At 45.2% G+C, this 13,982-nt stretch overlaps 1 protein-coding gene across 2 annotated transcripts in view; it reads left to right on the top strand.

Annotated features, from left to right (window-relative positions):
• Window positions 1-12,835, top strand: part of CARD9 (caspase recruitment domain family member 9) — a 77,665-nt gene extending 64,830 nt beyond the window's left edge. For both annotated transcript variants that reach the window (XM_077468192.1, XM_077468193.1), the window contains 5 exons: window positions 3,178-3,219; window positions 4,543-4,588; window positions 5,340-5,404; window positions 9,065-9,138; window positions 12,549-12,835. In XM_077468192.1, coding sequence (XP_077324318.1) covers window positions 3,178-3,219; window positions 4,543-4,588; window positions 5,340-5,404; window positions 9,065-9,138; window positions 12,549-12,630 — 309 coding nt within the window. In that variant the 3' untranslated portion in view covers window positions 12,631-12,835. The remainder of the gene's footprint in view (window positions 1-3,177; window positions 3,220-4,542; window positions 4,589-5,339; window positions 5,405-9,064; window positions 9,139-12,548) is intronic.
• Window positions 12,836-13,982: the final 1,147 nt, after the last annotated feature.

Here is a 13,982-nt window from a genome sequence, read left to right on the forward strand (position 1 = left end):
AAAATTTAGGGGGAGAAGGAATGGGGGGGGGGAAGAAGATTTGTGCTAGGATGGATGATTGAGGTGCTTTGTGCAGGAAGGGGGGATTTGAAGAGGGGTTATTGGGAGGGGCAAATTTAAGGGTACATAATTTGTGATAGGAGGAGTGATTTTTTGGGGGGGGGGGGGTTGATGACATATAATGCTCATACACCTTGGGGGCGGGGGGCGCAGTTTGGCATGTTTGCCCTGGGCTCTGGATGACCTTGTCCCAGCACTGTTTGGCAGTGATTGAAAATGCATTCAGGCATAGTGCCAAGAGGTTTGAAGACTTGTTGTAAGTCCTTACTGGAGAATTCCATTTAGCTGACATCTGAGAAACTGCAGGTCAAGCACCTAAAAAGCTTTTCACAAAAGATGTTAAAATATGACGCAACTCATCAGTGGAAATGGATCCTGCTGAAAACAGTTTTTATTTCTCCTACCCATGCATTTTTTTCTGCATTGGAAAATGCAATCAAATGCATAACAACGTATGGAGAGACGATGAGCATTGAACTATTTTCTCATCTGTCTTAAGATGTAACTACTAGAGATAAGAGAATCCATTTACCCAAAAAAAAGATTCACCCCAGAATCGACAGATGTACAGATATTCATAAAGCTCTGTCTGGACGGTCTCTGATCACAGAGGGATACAACCAATCAGAACTGATTAGTTGCTAGAGGTAACTATAGCTATAGCACATGATTTCTGCTTGTTGATTGGTTGCTAGAGATTACTGTACAGTAATACGGCTCACTGGTTGCTATAGGTTACAGCACATCTTCTCCTCACTGCAGGGGGGGCATGATATATATGAATGCCACCTCCATTCACATATCAATGCTGCCGGACTCGGCTATTTACATATGATTGGTGCCGCTATTTACATATGAATGACGGTTATTTACATGTAAACACAGGGTCTGCAGGTAAGTCATCCCTACACAACAATAGGGCAGAGCTGAGCAGCATTAGTAGCAGCACTTCACACTGAGATATCGGGACACAGCACAGGACTAAAACTTCAAGGGATGAGGGAATTTAAACTGGAATGGTTTGCAAGTATGAGGCAACTGCTTTGGGCCCCACAACAATGACAGGGCCCAGGGCAGCTGCCCCTTTTGCCCTGCCTTAAAGACGGCCCTGAGCGCTAGGCCCGGAGGAGCCCTAGGCAGGGGAATGGATAGACTGTTCAAAGGAGATGGCTGTTTTGAAGTGGTGCACATATATATATATATATATATATATATATATATATATATATATATATATATATGTGACTGCTGCACACCATCCAAAAAAATGTGATTGATCATGTATAGTCAAGCGACACCGGAATGCCTGTCGATGTGACATGACTGTCCTGCCGTTTTCTGAATACTATCAGTAAAGTGCATTAACCCTATTCATGTGTGGACATTCCTTCCTTGGGATATAAAGGCCAACATGCCTGGAATGTCGTGTGATGGCCTCTGCCATGGAGTGGGGCACAATATGGCGGAGGGATCGGCCTCAGCAGGAGGGACAGTGTTACAGCAAAAGATGGGGGCGGGGCAAGGGCTTGTGCTCATTATGGTGCCATTATTCGCCAATAGCAAAGCCCCTCTTGCACACCAATGGCATATTTTTCTAATGACAAGTTTAGTAGAAGCTATCGGGTCGTTTGCCTTAGCAATCCACTTAAAACTAAATGAAACTGAAAGATCAGTTTTGGATCAGGGGCGGACTGACCATTGGGCCACCCGGGCACTGCCCGAGGGCCCCCGTGCCACTAGGGGGCCCCATCAGGGTTGCCAGCCTCAGTAAAACCAGGGAAAGTATGTAAAAATCTGTGTTTTTTTTACTTTTTTTTTATTTTAGTCTAAAAATCCTGAGATTATAGCTGCCCCACCTCTCCAGTACCTTCTCAGCCAATAGAAACATGTCTGTGTTTACTGTGTGATTGTATACTGTGTGTTTGTGTATACTTTGTGGCCCCATAATGCCTGATTGCCTGGGGGCCCCATAATCTCCTATTTCCCGGGGGCCCCATGATTTGTCAGTCCGCCCCTGGTTTTGGGGGAAGCTTTACTTTTGCTTTGGAACGTAGTTGAAACACACAGCATGCAGCACGGGACTGCGTATTACTGGGGATGGCCAGTGCAGGGCGTGCTCCTTGAGGGACTAGCACCCGGAGCAAAGAGGGAGCTGGTAGGATGATACCCAAGAGGCTTTTACCCACGCTATATTTTCCATGCAATCTTTATGAAACTATATTATACTATCATCCAGTCTATCACTTGGATGAGTTAAAGAAACACAAGCCAAAGGGAGGCTTCTGCAGATATTATCAGGACTTCGATTCAGGGCCGGGACAAGGGGTGGGCAGGAGGGGCGGCTGTCCTGGGCACTGTGGTATCATGTGAGGTGGGGGGGGCACCACAAGGAAATTGGGGGGAGGGGATTTGTGTTGGAAAGGAGGATTTGGGGGGAGCAGCAGGGAGTAAGTATTGCTCTAGGAGGGGAATTGGGGGGGGGGGGTGTGCTAAAATTTAAGGGGAAAAGGAATGGGGGGGGGGAGAGAAGATTTGTGCTAGGAGGGATGATTGGGGCGCTTTGTGCTGGAAGGAGGGATTTGCAGTGGGGTTATTGGGAGGGACAATTTTAGGGGTAGATAATATGTGGTAGGAGGAGTGATTATTTTTTTTTTGGGGGAGGGGGGATTTCAGCAGGGGAACAGATTTGCACTGGGAGGAGGGGGAATTTATGCTTAGGGGGGTGAAAAAGATTAGTGCTCAGTTTTTGTTTTGTTTTGGGGGAGGGGATTTTTGATGACACATAATGCTCATACACATTGGGGGCGGGGGCGCAGTTTGGCGTGTTTGCCCTGGGCTCTGGATGACCTTGTCCCGGCACTGCTTCTATTCATATGAAAATTCTCTGCCTGTTCATTCATACAACAGTTCATCATGAATGGCTAATAAGATATTTCCCAGAATCCTCTGCTTTCCTGCCTGGCTACTGCTTTAGGAGCAGCTGGCAGCCTTGAGGGTATGAAATTCCATAGCTGTGTGCAAAGTATTCTTACGTAATGGTGCAAAGAAGTTGTGAAATGTTTATTACACCGGATAACAGGTGATAACTTGCCTGTTTGTCTGTTTTTTTTCCTCCAGTCCTCAGATGCAGACGAATGTTCATCTCGCAGTTCTCAAGAAGTAAGTTGCCACTTTCTGTGGATTTCCTTATTTGCCGAGTGGTTTCCTTTGTACACCGTATTAAGATGTACCCTATGTAAAAATCCCCTATAGATTATAATTTAATAATAATAATTTATCATTTGATTCTGTTTCGTAGGTTCTCTATGAAACCTTTTTTTTTGTTCCAGATTCTCCTCTTATACTCTCCTTATTGTAAAAAAAAGAAAAAAATGTATATCCTGCATGGATGGGATTTAAAGCGGGAGTCCGCCATTTTTTTTTTTTTTTTAAAAGCCAGCAGCTACAAATACTGCAGCTGCTGACTTTTAAAATAATGACACTTACCCGCCCAGCGCGCCCGCGATGTCGGCACCCGAAGCCGATCTCTCGATCGTCTCTCGGGTGCTGCTGCCGCCATCTTGGGTATGGGAATCAGGAAGTGGAGCCTTTCGGCTTCAATTCCCGGTTCCCTACTGCGCATGCACGAGTCACGCTGCGCAATAAGGATGGTCCCCGCTGTCTCTGGGATCCGTGTGTTTCCCAGCAGACAGCGGGGGACCTTCGGAAAGGGGCGTAGATTCTGCGGAAAGGGGCGTACCTTCTGCAGATATCTATGCCGGAAGTGGGTGCAGATACCTGTACTGTACAGGTACCTTCACCCCCCTCCCCCATGAAAGGTGCCAATTGTGGCGCCGGAGGGGGGGAGTGTTCCAATGAGTGGAAGTTCCACTTTAGGGTGGACCTCCGCTTTAAGGGTGGCACAGTGGTGTAGTGGTTAGCACTCTCGCCTAGCAGTAAGAAGGGTCGCTGGTTCAAATCCCAACCACGACACTACCTGCCTGGAGTTTGCATGTTCTCCCTGTGCCTGCGTGGGTTTCCTCCGGGTACTCCGGTTTCCTCCCACACTCCAAAGACATGCAGATAGGCTAATTGGCTTCTGTCCAAAATTGGCCCTAGTATATGATTCAGGGGTTAGGGTAGGGGTAGGGACTGATGTGAGTGTGCAATGTACAGGGATAAGGACAATTGTAGACACTTACTCAGGTTGAACTGGATGGACTGGTGTCTTTATTCAACCTTACTAACTATGAAACTATGGATGGTGGGAGAGACCTTCATAAACAACAGCAGCAAGTGTGCCCACCCAGAAACTCCGCATAGAGAGAGAAGAGATAGAAAAAACTGCCGGGGTGTTTTCAGCTGCCAATAGCCATCAAACACCAAAATAATATTAAAGTTTAGAGCGGAATCCCCCTTTGTCAAAATAATTGTTTTATTACACAGCACAGCTGGAATTTTGCCTTTTGGTGACTTTTACCAATTTTTTTTTTCCTCTTGAAGATAACTGCTCTGATCAATGTATGTGAGAACAAGACCCAGCACGATGGTAAGTGGTGTAATCAATAAAAAAATGAGAAATTTTAAATTTGAAGAAAAATTCCAGGCATGGATATTTTATCCCCTTGCCACCGAGCGTACGCAGATGTGCGTATTCTGCTTCCGGGGGGGGGGTTATACCGGGATGATGCCCGCACCTGCAGGCATCATCCCGGTACTGATTTTTAGAGCGGGCGATCGGCTTTCCAGCCATAACAACCAATGCGGCTAAAAGCCGCTCGGCTATTATGCCGCCTCCCGCCGCTCTTACCGGTGCTCCCGTAAGCGGCTTCATTCCAGTCTCCTGATTGTAAACACGGAAGCGACGTCATGGCGTCACTTCCTGTTTACTCGGCTGCCAATGGCGCCGGATTTAAAAAGATATACAGTATTCAGAATCGCCGAAACCGGCGGTCTGAATACTTTGAAGTGCAAAGAAGCGATTTGGGATCTTTTAGACCCCCGATCCCTCCATAAAGAGTTCCTGTCACCACCTATTACTGTCACAAGGGAAGTTTACATTCCTTGTGACAGCAATAAAAGTGATCAAAATTAATAAAAAAAAAAAAAAAAAAAACTATAGAAGGATATGCTTTGTTCATTTTTATTTTCAGAGGTTTACAACCCCATTAAAGGGCCAGTAAACTCAATTCACAAGCTGCCATAGATAAACTCAACATGCTTTCTAACTGATAACAAACTATAGATTCCCATAATGTATAAAGTCTGATTTTTTATTTTTTTTCCCACTATCTTCATAGAGGATCAATCAAAACCACTAGAAAATGGAAGTGATCACGGGGAGACGTCGAAGACGGAGGAAAATGTAAGAAGGAATTTTTTTCAGGCACAAAGCTGACACGTTTCGCACTCTTACAACCCGGGACATTTCCATACCGTGCTGCCTTTTCTATTTTAAGTCAATTTTTCTATCTGGAGATCCAGTGAAAAAAAAATCACTTGTTAATAAATGTTAATATCGGTGTATATATGAAAGTGCCATGTCTTTTATTTTTTAATGAATTTCGAAGTTGTAGAACAAAATCTTTCCCGGTATCCAATGTGAAGAAGCTACAAATTGGGGCTGACAATGTGTCTGCCTACACTAAAAAAAGCTTTTATTTTCATGTCAGATAATATAATGCTATCAGTAGTAAATCCTACTATCTGCTGCCCTATTCAACTTTACACACAATGGATTTATAACCGTCAGTAACGGGTACTTTTTTTTTTTTTTTTTAGAACTGCTGCAGGTAAAAAAAAAAAAATTATCGCAAAGTGCTGAAGATTTTTTTTAGTATTTATTGTCATTGCCTTTTAAAGAGGAAGTAAAGGCAGTTGAAAAAATAAAATAAAAAAAGGAACCTGCAAGGCAAAGGCATAATGAGCTAGTATACATAACATACTAGCTCATTATGAATAACTTACCTGAGAACGAAGCCCCCCGAAGCGGTCCTCCGTCTTCATGTCCGCCGCTGCCATGGATCCCCGGAGTGACTTCCGGGTCTCGCTGCTCCGGCGCTGTGATTCGCCGGAGCAGCGAAGACGTCACTCCCGCGCATGCGTACGGGAGCCGACACTCGCGGCATATCGCTGCGGCCTGCCCAGTGCGCCTGCGTGCTGCTGTCTACGGCGCATGCGCCATAGACAGCGGTGGCTGTCTTTTTGTAAATATCTCCTAAACCGTATAGGTTTAGGAGATATTTCTTGGACCTACAGGTAAGCCTTAATCTAGGCCTTACCTGTAGGTCAAAGTGGTTTGTAAGGGTTTACAACCACTTTAAAGACGAATCTAATGCCGCGTACACACGAGCGGAATGTCCAACAGAAAAAGTCAGACGGGAGCTTTTCATTGTATATTCCGATCGTGTGTATGCCTCATCGGACTTTTTACGTCGAAAATTCTGACGGACCTAGAAACAGAACACGTTCTAAATATTTCTGAGGGAACCAATTCCTATCGGGAAAACTGGTAGGCTCGGCTCACATAGGGGCGACTTGTCCAGGCGCCTGACAAGTCGCGCTCCGTTCTGTACAACGGAACCGTTCTAATAGGAGCGACTCAAGTCGCTCAGACTTAGAAAATAGGTTCCTGTACTACTTTTGCGGCGACTTCGGGCGACTTGCATTGACTTCTATACAGAAGTCTTTTTTTGCAAGTCGCCGCTGATCGTGTGCAGGTCGCGGCGCTGCAAGTCGTGCCGCACACTGTGTGAACCGAGCCGTAGTCTGTATGCTGTTCTGACGGCTCCCAAAACGTCACATGCTCTGAAGCAAGTACGAGATGGAGGCTATTGGCTCCTGGCTATTGAACTTTCTTTTTCTAGTCCCGTCATACGTGTTGTACGTCACCGCGTTCTTGACGGTTGGAAATTTGGTGTGATTGTGTGTACGCAAGGCAGTTTCAGCGGAATTCCGTCAGAACTCCGTTGGAAAAACCTCCAGAGTTTATTCCGATGGGAAAACCGGTCGTGTGTACACAGCGTAACCGTTTCATGTCAACATGGAAAACATAAAATGCAACTAGGTACACAATTTACCTGCACAGGGTCCTGGTTTTTGTATACTGATGTTTTTAAAGAACTGCAGATATCCTGATGTTCTGGGAACACAGTGCTGACTGAGCTGTTGTTTCTGCAGGCCAAAAATTCCCAGTCCCAACCACTCTTCTCCCTGCAGCATAGCTACCTGCACTCATACTGTAGGCAGTGCACACCCCTAAATAAAAAAAAACCCAGATAGCAAAGATAACTTGCCACAAATTTGTGACAGTGTTGAATTGTAAGTCTGTCAACTTGCTGCACGTTTTCACTGACAAGTTGTACACTTGCAGAGCACTTGAAGCACAAGTTCTAGTTCACACTTTTTCCAATATGTAGCAAATTTGCGTGTTTGCAAGTCTCTAGCAAGAGCAAAGTTGCAGTGGTGAGTCTACAGCAGGAGCTCTGCAAGTCTACAGCATGAAAATTCAGCCACAGTGACCCCCTGTGGTGGGATGACTATTGCACAACATAACTGAACCAGAACTTGCAGCAGACTTGCATAATGTTTGCAAAGAAAGTTGACCTGGAGTCGTGCAATGCAGACTTGCTGCAATTGTGCAAACAAACTTGTGAAGCCCGGTGAGTCTAGCAATAGCTTAGCAAGCCATTTTCAAATTGCAGCACGATTGCTTACTATCTGGGATGTAATCACACCTTGGTCCACTCCACATGCAGCCTACAAGTGTTGATCAAACGAGGGAAGTTGCACAGCACATAGTGACTGGCAAGGGGTTGCAGAACTTCTGAAAGCCCTTCTTAATCTGCTTGACTTTCACAGATGCCTTTGTATCGTGCAGAGTGTTAGGTGTTCACTGATTGTATTTGCTACATGGATCTGTCATTTCATGCAGGTGAACTTGCAAGTGAAAACATAAAACAAATATTTGTACTTTTTACTCTTGTGAGGTTGATGTCAGGTGCATGATGCTGATCGTGTTCTACATCAGCCACAGGATCTCTAATTACTACCTATGTGTTTCTATTGAGTCATTCCTTGCTAGCTGAGAGAGTAAGCCCTTGTACACGCGGTCGGAGATTCCGACGGAATGTGTCCGATCGGACCGTTTTGTCGGATATTCCGACTGTGTGTGGTCTCCATCGGTCTGTTTCCGTCGGAGTATCCGACGGACCAAGTTTTCCAACTTGTTGGTAAAATTTTCCGACAAAATGCTCCGATCGGACATACTCCGATTATGTGTAGAGAATTCCGATCGGACAAAGTGCCACGCATGCTCAGATCAAATTCCTACATCACAGCTATTGGCTACTAGCCTGAACGTAGTCCCGTCGTAACGAAATAACGTCATCACGTTCTGAACGATCGGATTTTCCGACAATTTTGTCCGACCGTGTGTATGCAACAGTTTCGGACAAAATCCGACTGATTTGGTTGTCGGAATGTCCGACCGTGTGTGCAAGGGCTAAGATGTTGAGCTCTCTAGAGAGGGAGATTTGCCAGTGTTTTGGGCCAGCGAGGGAGTGATTCCATAAAAGGCAAGTAGAAGCCTCTTCAGGTGATTTTATCCCTGTGTTACCGGTAGCAAAATTGTCCGTGTGACATCAGCCTAACAGAAAAGGAATAATAATTGCACTGTGTTTATATGAAACACTGTACATACCTAAATGTAAAGTTTTAAGCACCTAAATATAACTCCTATAGCTGTCCATATATAGCTTGACCCCTCTACCAGCCCAGTACAATCCTTGATAAAGTGTTTATGGCTCCTCTATGAGATAAAAAAAAATGACACGCTCCCAACCTTTGACAGGTTGGTGTGGCTACTGTAGAGATTTAGCCTCTTTTCTTGCCCTGGTGACACGCAGCACTTCCTGTTTGCCCCTCTTTTCGCTACATTCTTTGGTGCAGCCACTGGAGGTCAATGTGACAGCTTAATGTTGCGTCTTAGGCAATGTTGGTGACCATGTCAATTGCTGATCTGCAGGCATACAGTCCCGTGAACGGTGGACCAGTATCAAAAGGCAGGAGGAAGATTAAGATATTTGAAGATTATCGCAGGTAATGTGCACGGCTGTGTGGTTTGCAACAGTTTATCTTTCTGAAATTTTTTACTTAATATGATGATTATATTATTGTCTGTGTTGGGGTGCATGCACACATGCAAATGCACCCTGTCTGTGATCAGCTGCGAGAACTCCGAAGGGGGGGAGGGGGAGTTCCCGCAATTTAGGTGGCGGTAGGCAGCCTCCTATTGCTTTCAATAGGGCTGCTTACTCGTAGCTAATTGAGGAAATCCCTGCTGGGGTTCTTGCAGCTGATCTCAGACAGGGTTCATTCGCAAGGGTGAATGCACCCTTAGAGCCGGTTCACACAGCGGGCGATGCGAGGCGACACGACTCGCTCTCGCAAGTCGCCCCTGTTCTGTACAATGGAACCGTTCTGAGAGGAGCGACTCGAGTCGCTCCGACTCAGAAAAAAGGTTCCTGTACTACTTTTGGGCGACCTCGGGGCGACTTGCATTGACTTCTATACAGAAGTCATCTGCAAGTTGCTGCTGAGGTCGCGGCAGGTCGCGGCGAGGCAAGTCGGAGTCGCCTCGCCTCGCCTGCAGTGTGAACCGGCCCTTAATCTTGAAGGCCAATGCCAAGCTATATATGTGTTGTAAAAACATTACATATAAAGTGTTTTAGCTGTCAGAAAATGTGTAAACTGAGCTATAGCAGACAATGCAACTGCTAAGGGGCCCAGAAGCACAAAGCAAATGTATGAAGGTAACAGTATCATTTGGCAAATACATTTGGATAAAATGAATATGAATACAACCAGGGCCGTTTTTAAGGCAGGGCAAAAGGGGCAGCTGCCCTGGGCCCTGTCATTGTTGTGGGGCCCAAAGCAGCTACCTCATACTTGTCAACTATTCTGGTTTAAATTCCCTCGTCCCTTGAGGTTTTAGTCCTGTGCTGTGTCCCAATTTCTTAGTGTGAAATGCTTCTACTAATGATGCCAACTTTGCCCTATTGTGTACAGATAACTCACCTGCAGACCCTGTGTTTACATGAACATTAACGGCATTCATGTGCAAATAGCGGTGGCATTCATATGTAAATATCAGCGGCTGGCGGCATTGAGATATATATATATATATCTATATATATATATATATATATATATATATATATATCATGCCCCCCTGAGGTCATATCCACAGTAATCTCTAGCAACCAATCAACAAGCAGAAATCATGTACTTTAACCTCTAGCAACTAACCAGTGAGCTGTAATGTGTGCTGTAACCTCTAGCAACCAGTCAGTGAGTGGTAATGATACACTAACCTCTGGTAACCAATCACAATAGCTGCCTGATCTAATTCAGTAAACTGATTTTTAGTCTAACTGCTAATTATTGTATGTCTCAGAGCAGGTGGAGAATGAAACGAAATGGGGGGGGGGGAGCCCCAAGAAAAGTTTTGCCCAGGGTCCAATCAATATTAAAGACGGCCCTGAATACAACTTACATAAGTTGTTTAGATTTTACATGTTGGTAGAGTAACACTTCCACTATAGTAACGCTTCTTTTGTATTACAGGTAGATAATGGATTCCAAGCAGAAGCACCATCATTGAGTTCTGGACAAGAAGGGGTGCAGTCTGTCCAACATCCCCCGAACGCCACAAGAACGTTTCCAGAAATGACACCATTGACAAAAGTCACCAATGACAGGACATTGCTCTTGTAAATGGTGTCATCAACATAAACATTCTGTAGCTTTCTGTGTATGTTGGATAGCCTGCAACCCTCCAACGTCAAGAAACTCAACGACAATGCATTGCTTCTCCTTGGAATCTGTTATTTGCCAGCAAGGAAATAGAAGAAAAGTTACTATAGCGGAAGAGTTTTTCTACCAACGTGTGAAATCTTGCCCACTTTCGCATTACTTTCGGTGTACTCTTCTAGGTATGCTTGTACACGGTTTTTGAAGGAAATCGGCAGGTAGGTTGTTCCTAAACATCTTGCAAAACTAACCACAGATCTTCTGTGAATGTAGGCTGCCTCAAATCCCTTTGACTTTTCATGTAAATCTCAGAGAGACTTGATGATGATGTTGAGATCAGGGCTTTGTGGGAGCTACACCATCACTTCCAGGACTCCTTGTTCATCCTTATGCTGAAGATAGTTCCTAATAGTGGTGGCTGGTGGTATATTTTTTTTTGGGGGGGCGGCAAACAGTCCACCCTATGCCAAACCCCCCAGGTCGGTCGGGTCATAGGCACCCCCCCCAAACAGTTGGTGACCAGCCCCGCACTTACCCCATCTAGGTCGCGGGCATTGCTTCCTCCGGGCGGTGGCTTCACCCTACGTCTCCTATTCGGCTTCCACGGCTTCCCTTGCATCTCCTACCTCCTCCTCCTCGGGGGCCAATAAAATCGCTTCTCTCGGCCAATCGGGGTGATGGGTCTTAGGACTTGCTTCTTGATTGGCCGGGAGGAGAATCAGGAAGACAATAGCAAATTGTCACACAACTGGGTGGGCTCACTGCGTCCCCAGGCCCACCCTTTTTTGAAGCCAATTGGAACCCCAGGCTATAATCGCATGCTTCTCTAAAAAAACGAAAACAAAAACCTGTAGATCTTGTCAGAAAACCACATTGTCCTGTGTCCTCTGCATACTTCCTCAGTTGTCTCAAAGAGTCTGTTAAAAACTCCTAGCTATCTTGGATAATAGATCCGATCGGAAGCCGGCCATAAGCCTTCGGCAGAAGCCGGCTGAATGGCTGGCGTCTGTCGGACAGGCTGCCATGCACACAGGCCGAATGTCAGCCAGTATCTATTGAACCTGGCGACATTTGGCCCTTGTGTACTAGGCTTAATTTTTATGTTGTAGAGATCCGAGATTAGGAGTGGTTAAACCCATCCATAAAACGGTTTAATTTCCGGGGCATGCCGGAAATGTAACACTCCCATTGGTTGTGCTCTCAATCAAACTGTTAAACCATCCAATGGCTGGTGTCATGACTGGTCACATGTGCAGCATCATGGTAGTTTTATATTAATCAGAGGCAAAGATGGCAGCTTCCTTGGCTGAAAACGATAGGCGGGGTTTACTTCCACTTTAAGTAGCTGAGCAAGAGACACTGAGCAAGGTTGATACCTATCAGTCTGCAAGGATACAATGGGTTGTCAGCCAATAACAAGGCTTGGGAGCGGAGTGCATTTAGGCAGACCAATCTGTATTTTTCTGTACTTGCAGGGTCCTAATAAGCACAACACACTGGTAAATAGGCTTGTGTTGCTGGAGATGTACTGTATATGTTGTTTTTTTTTTTGCTTTAATATATGCTTTATTTTTTAACCCAACACCATCTTCTACTGGAATAACCTTTTACCTTACTTTACTGAACCTTGTCTCTCAGCAAATGTATGATGTACTTAATGGTGTCCTATAACAAAAATCCTTAATTTTCCTTGTTAGGATTAGGGCCTTGAAAAGCAGAAATTCCCAGCAAAAAGAAGAGTGTTATTCGTCAGAAAGTGAAACTGATGTGACCCCATAAAGAATGGAGAGTCCTAGGGAAACCGACACGGCTGATCATCGGAGATGTGACAATAAGCAGCATTATTGATGGAGTGAAAACCTTCCAACCTTCACCCACAACATTGCCTGCAAACTCTACGCATTCAGCACTGTCAACTGGTTTTACTTTACAAATATGTAGCTGTAGATATATAAATATATATAATATAAAAAAAAAAAATATATATATATATATATATAGTGAAATTGGTACTCCATAGGTCAACAAATAGAACACGGAAATTTAACAGAAATCTCTCCACATGAAAACCAATTTCAGCAGTTCACTAATTGGGTATAACCAGGGATGGACTAGCCATTGGGACTACTGGGAGATTCCCGGTGGGCCGATGGCCAGTGTGGGCCGGTTTCAGCCGCATTTACGGTGCATGGCGATCTACCCGTCGCCTGACGGGTAGATCTAAATGTATGCAGAGTAGCACAGGAAGCGCCAGTCTGTAATCCCGCTCCCCGGCAGCCCCTTCTCTCTTCTCGTCTATCCCCATTGGCTTGTAAGATCATCTGGGATAGACGAGAAGGGAGGAGGGACCGCCTGGGGAGCGAGCAGCGCTGCGTGACATGAGAGAGAACTTATTACTTATTGCATACTGGCTAGTAACATCCCTATAATGTGTCCTGTGATGTGCCATGTGCCCTGATGTGTCCCGATGTCCTGTACCCTGATGTGTTGTGTTGTGCGCTGATGTGCTGGGCTCTGTACCCTGATGTAACATACCCTGATGTGTTGTGCCCTTGGCCGGTCTGGATGAAGTCCAGGGCCACATTTTTGTCCCAGTCCAGCCCTGGGTATAACAGCCCATTAATATCAAGTCAGAGTCTGGATTTATGTTACAATATTATATCAATTTCCGCCATTTTAAAATCATTAACCACAGTGCTCAGAGCCGCTGACTGTGCAGCTGGAGACGTTTTTATACAGGTTTCCAATACATGTGACTCCTCCCCTTGCTAGAGAAACTGTTCCTTACTTCCTGCCTCAAGAACATCCCAACAAACTGGCTATGCCTGGTACAGGAAGCTAGGGAAAATGTCTCCAATGGGGGACACAGGCAGTAATAAAGACAGGGCTAGGGTTCTAACCTTAACCCCCGTCTACCCGAAACTAAAACAGAAAGGTTACAGGTGTGACTCCTCATTTACAGGACTGATCCAGACAGTTCAAGCGGTTATATAAGCCACTGTGTTCTAAACCTGCCATTATATATGTTACAACTCCATCTTCTGACACATGTGTAAACTCTGTGTGCCTGCCTATAACACATAATGGCATGCGTCTGGTAACGGAAAAAAAATAAATGAAGTATACCTAAA

This window comes from Lithobates pipiens, unplaced genomic scaffold (assembly GCF_037356315.1).
Source record: "Lithobates pipiens isolate NorthernLeopardFrog02 unplaced genomic scaffold, aLitPip1_a1.2 Scaffold_11, whole genome shotgun sequence".
Classification (NCBI taxonomy): domain Eukaryota; kingdom Metazoa; phylum Chordata; class Amphibia; order Anura; family Ranidae; genus Lithobates; species Lithobates pipiens.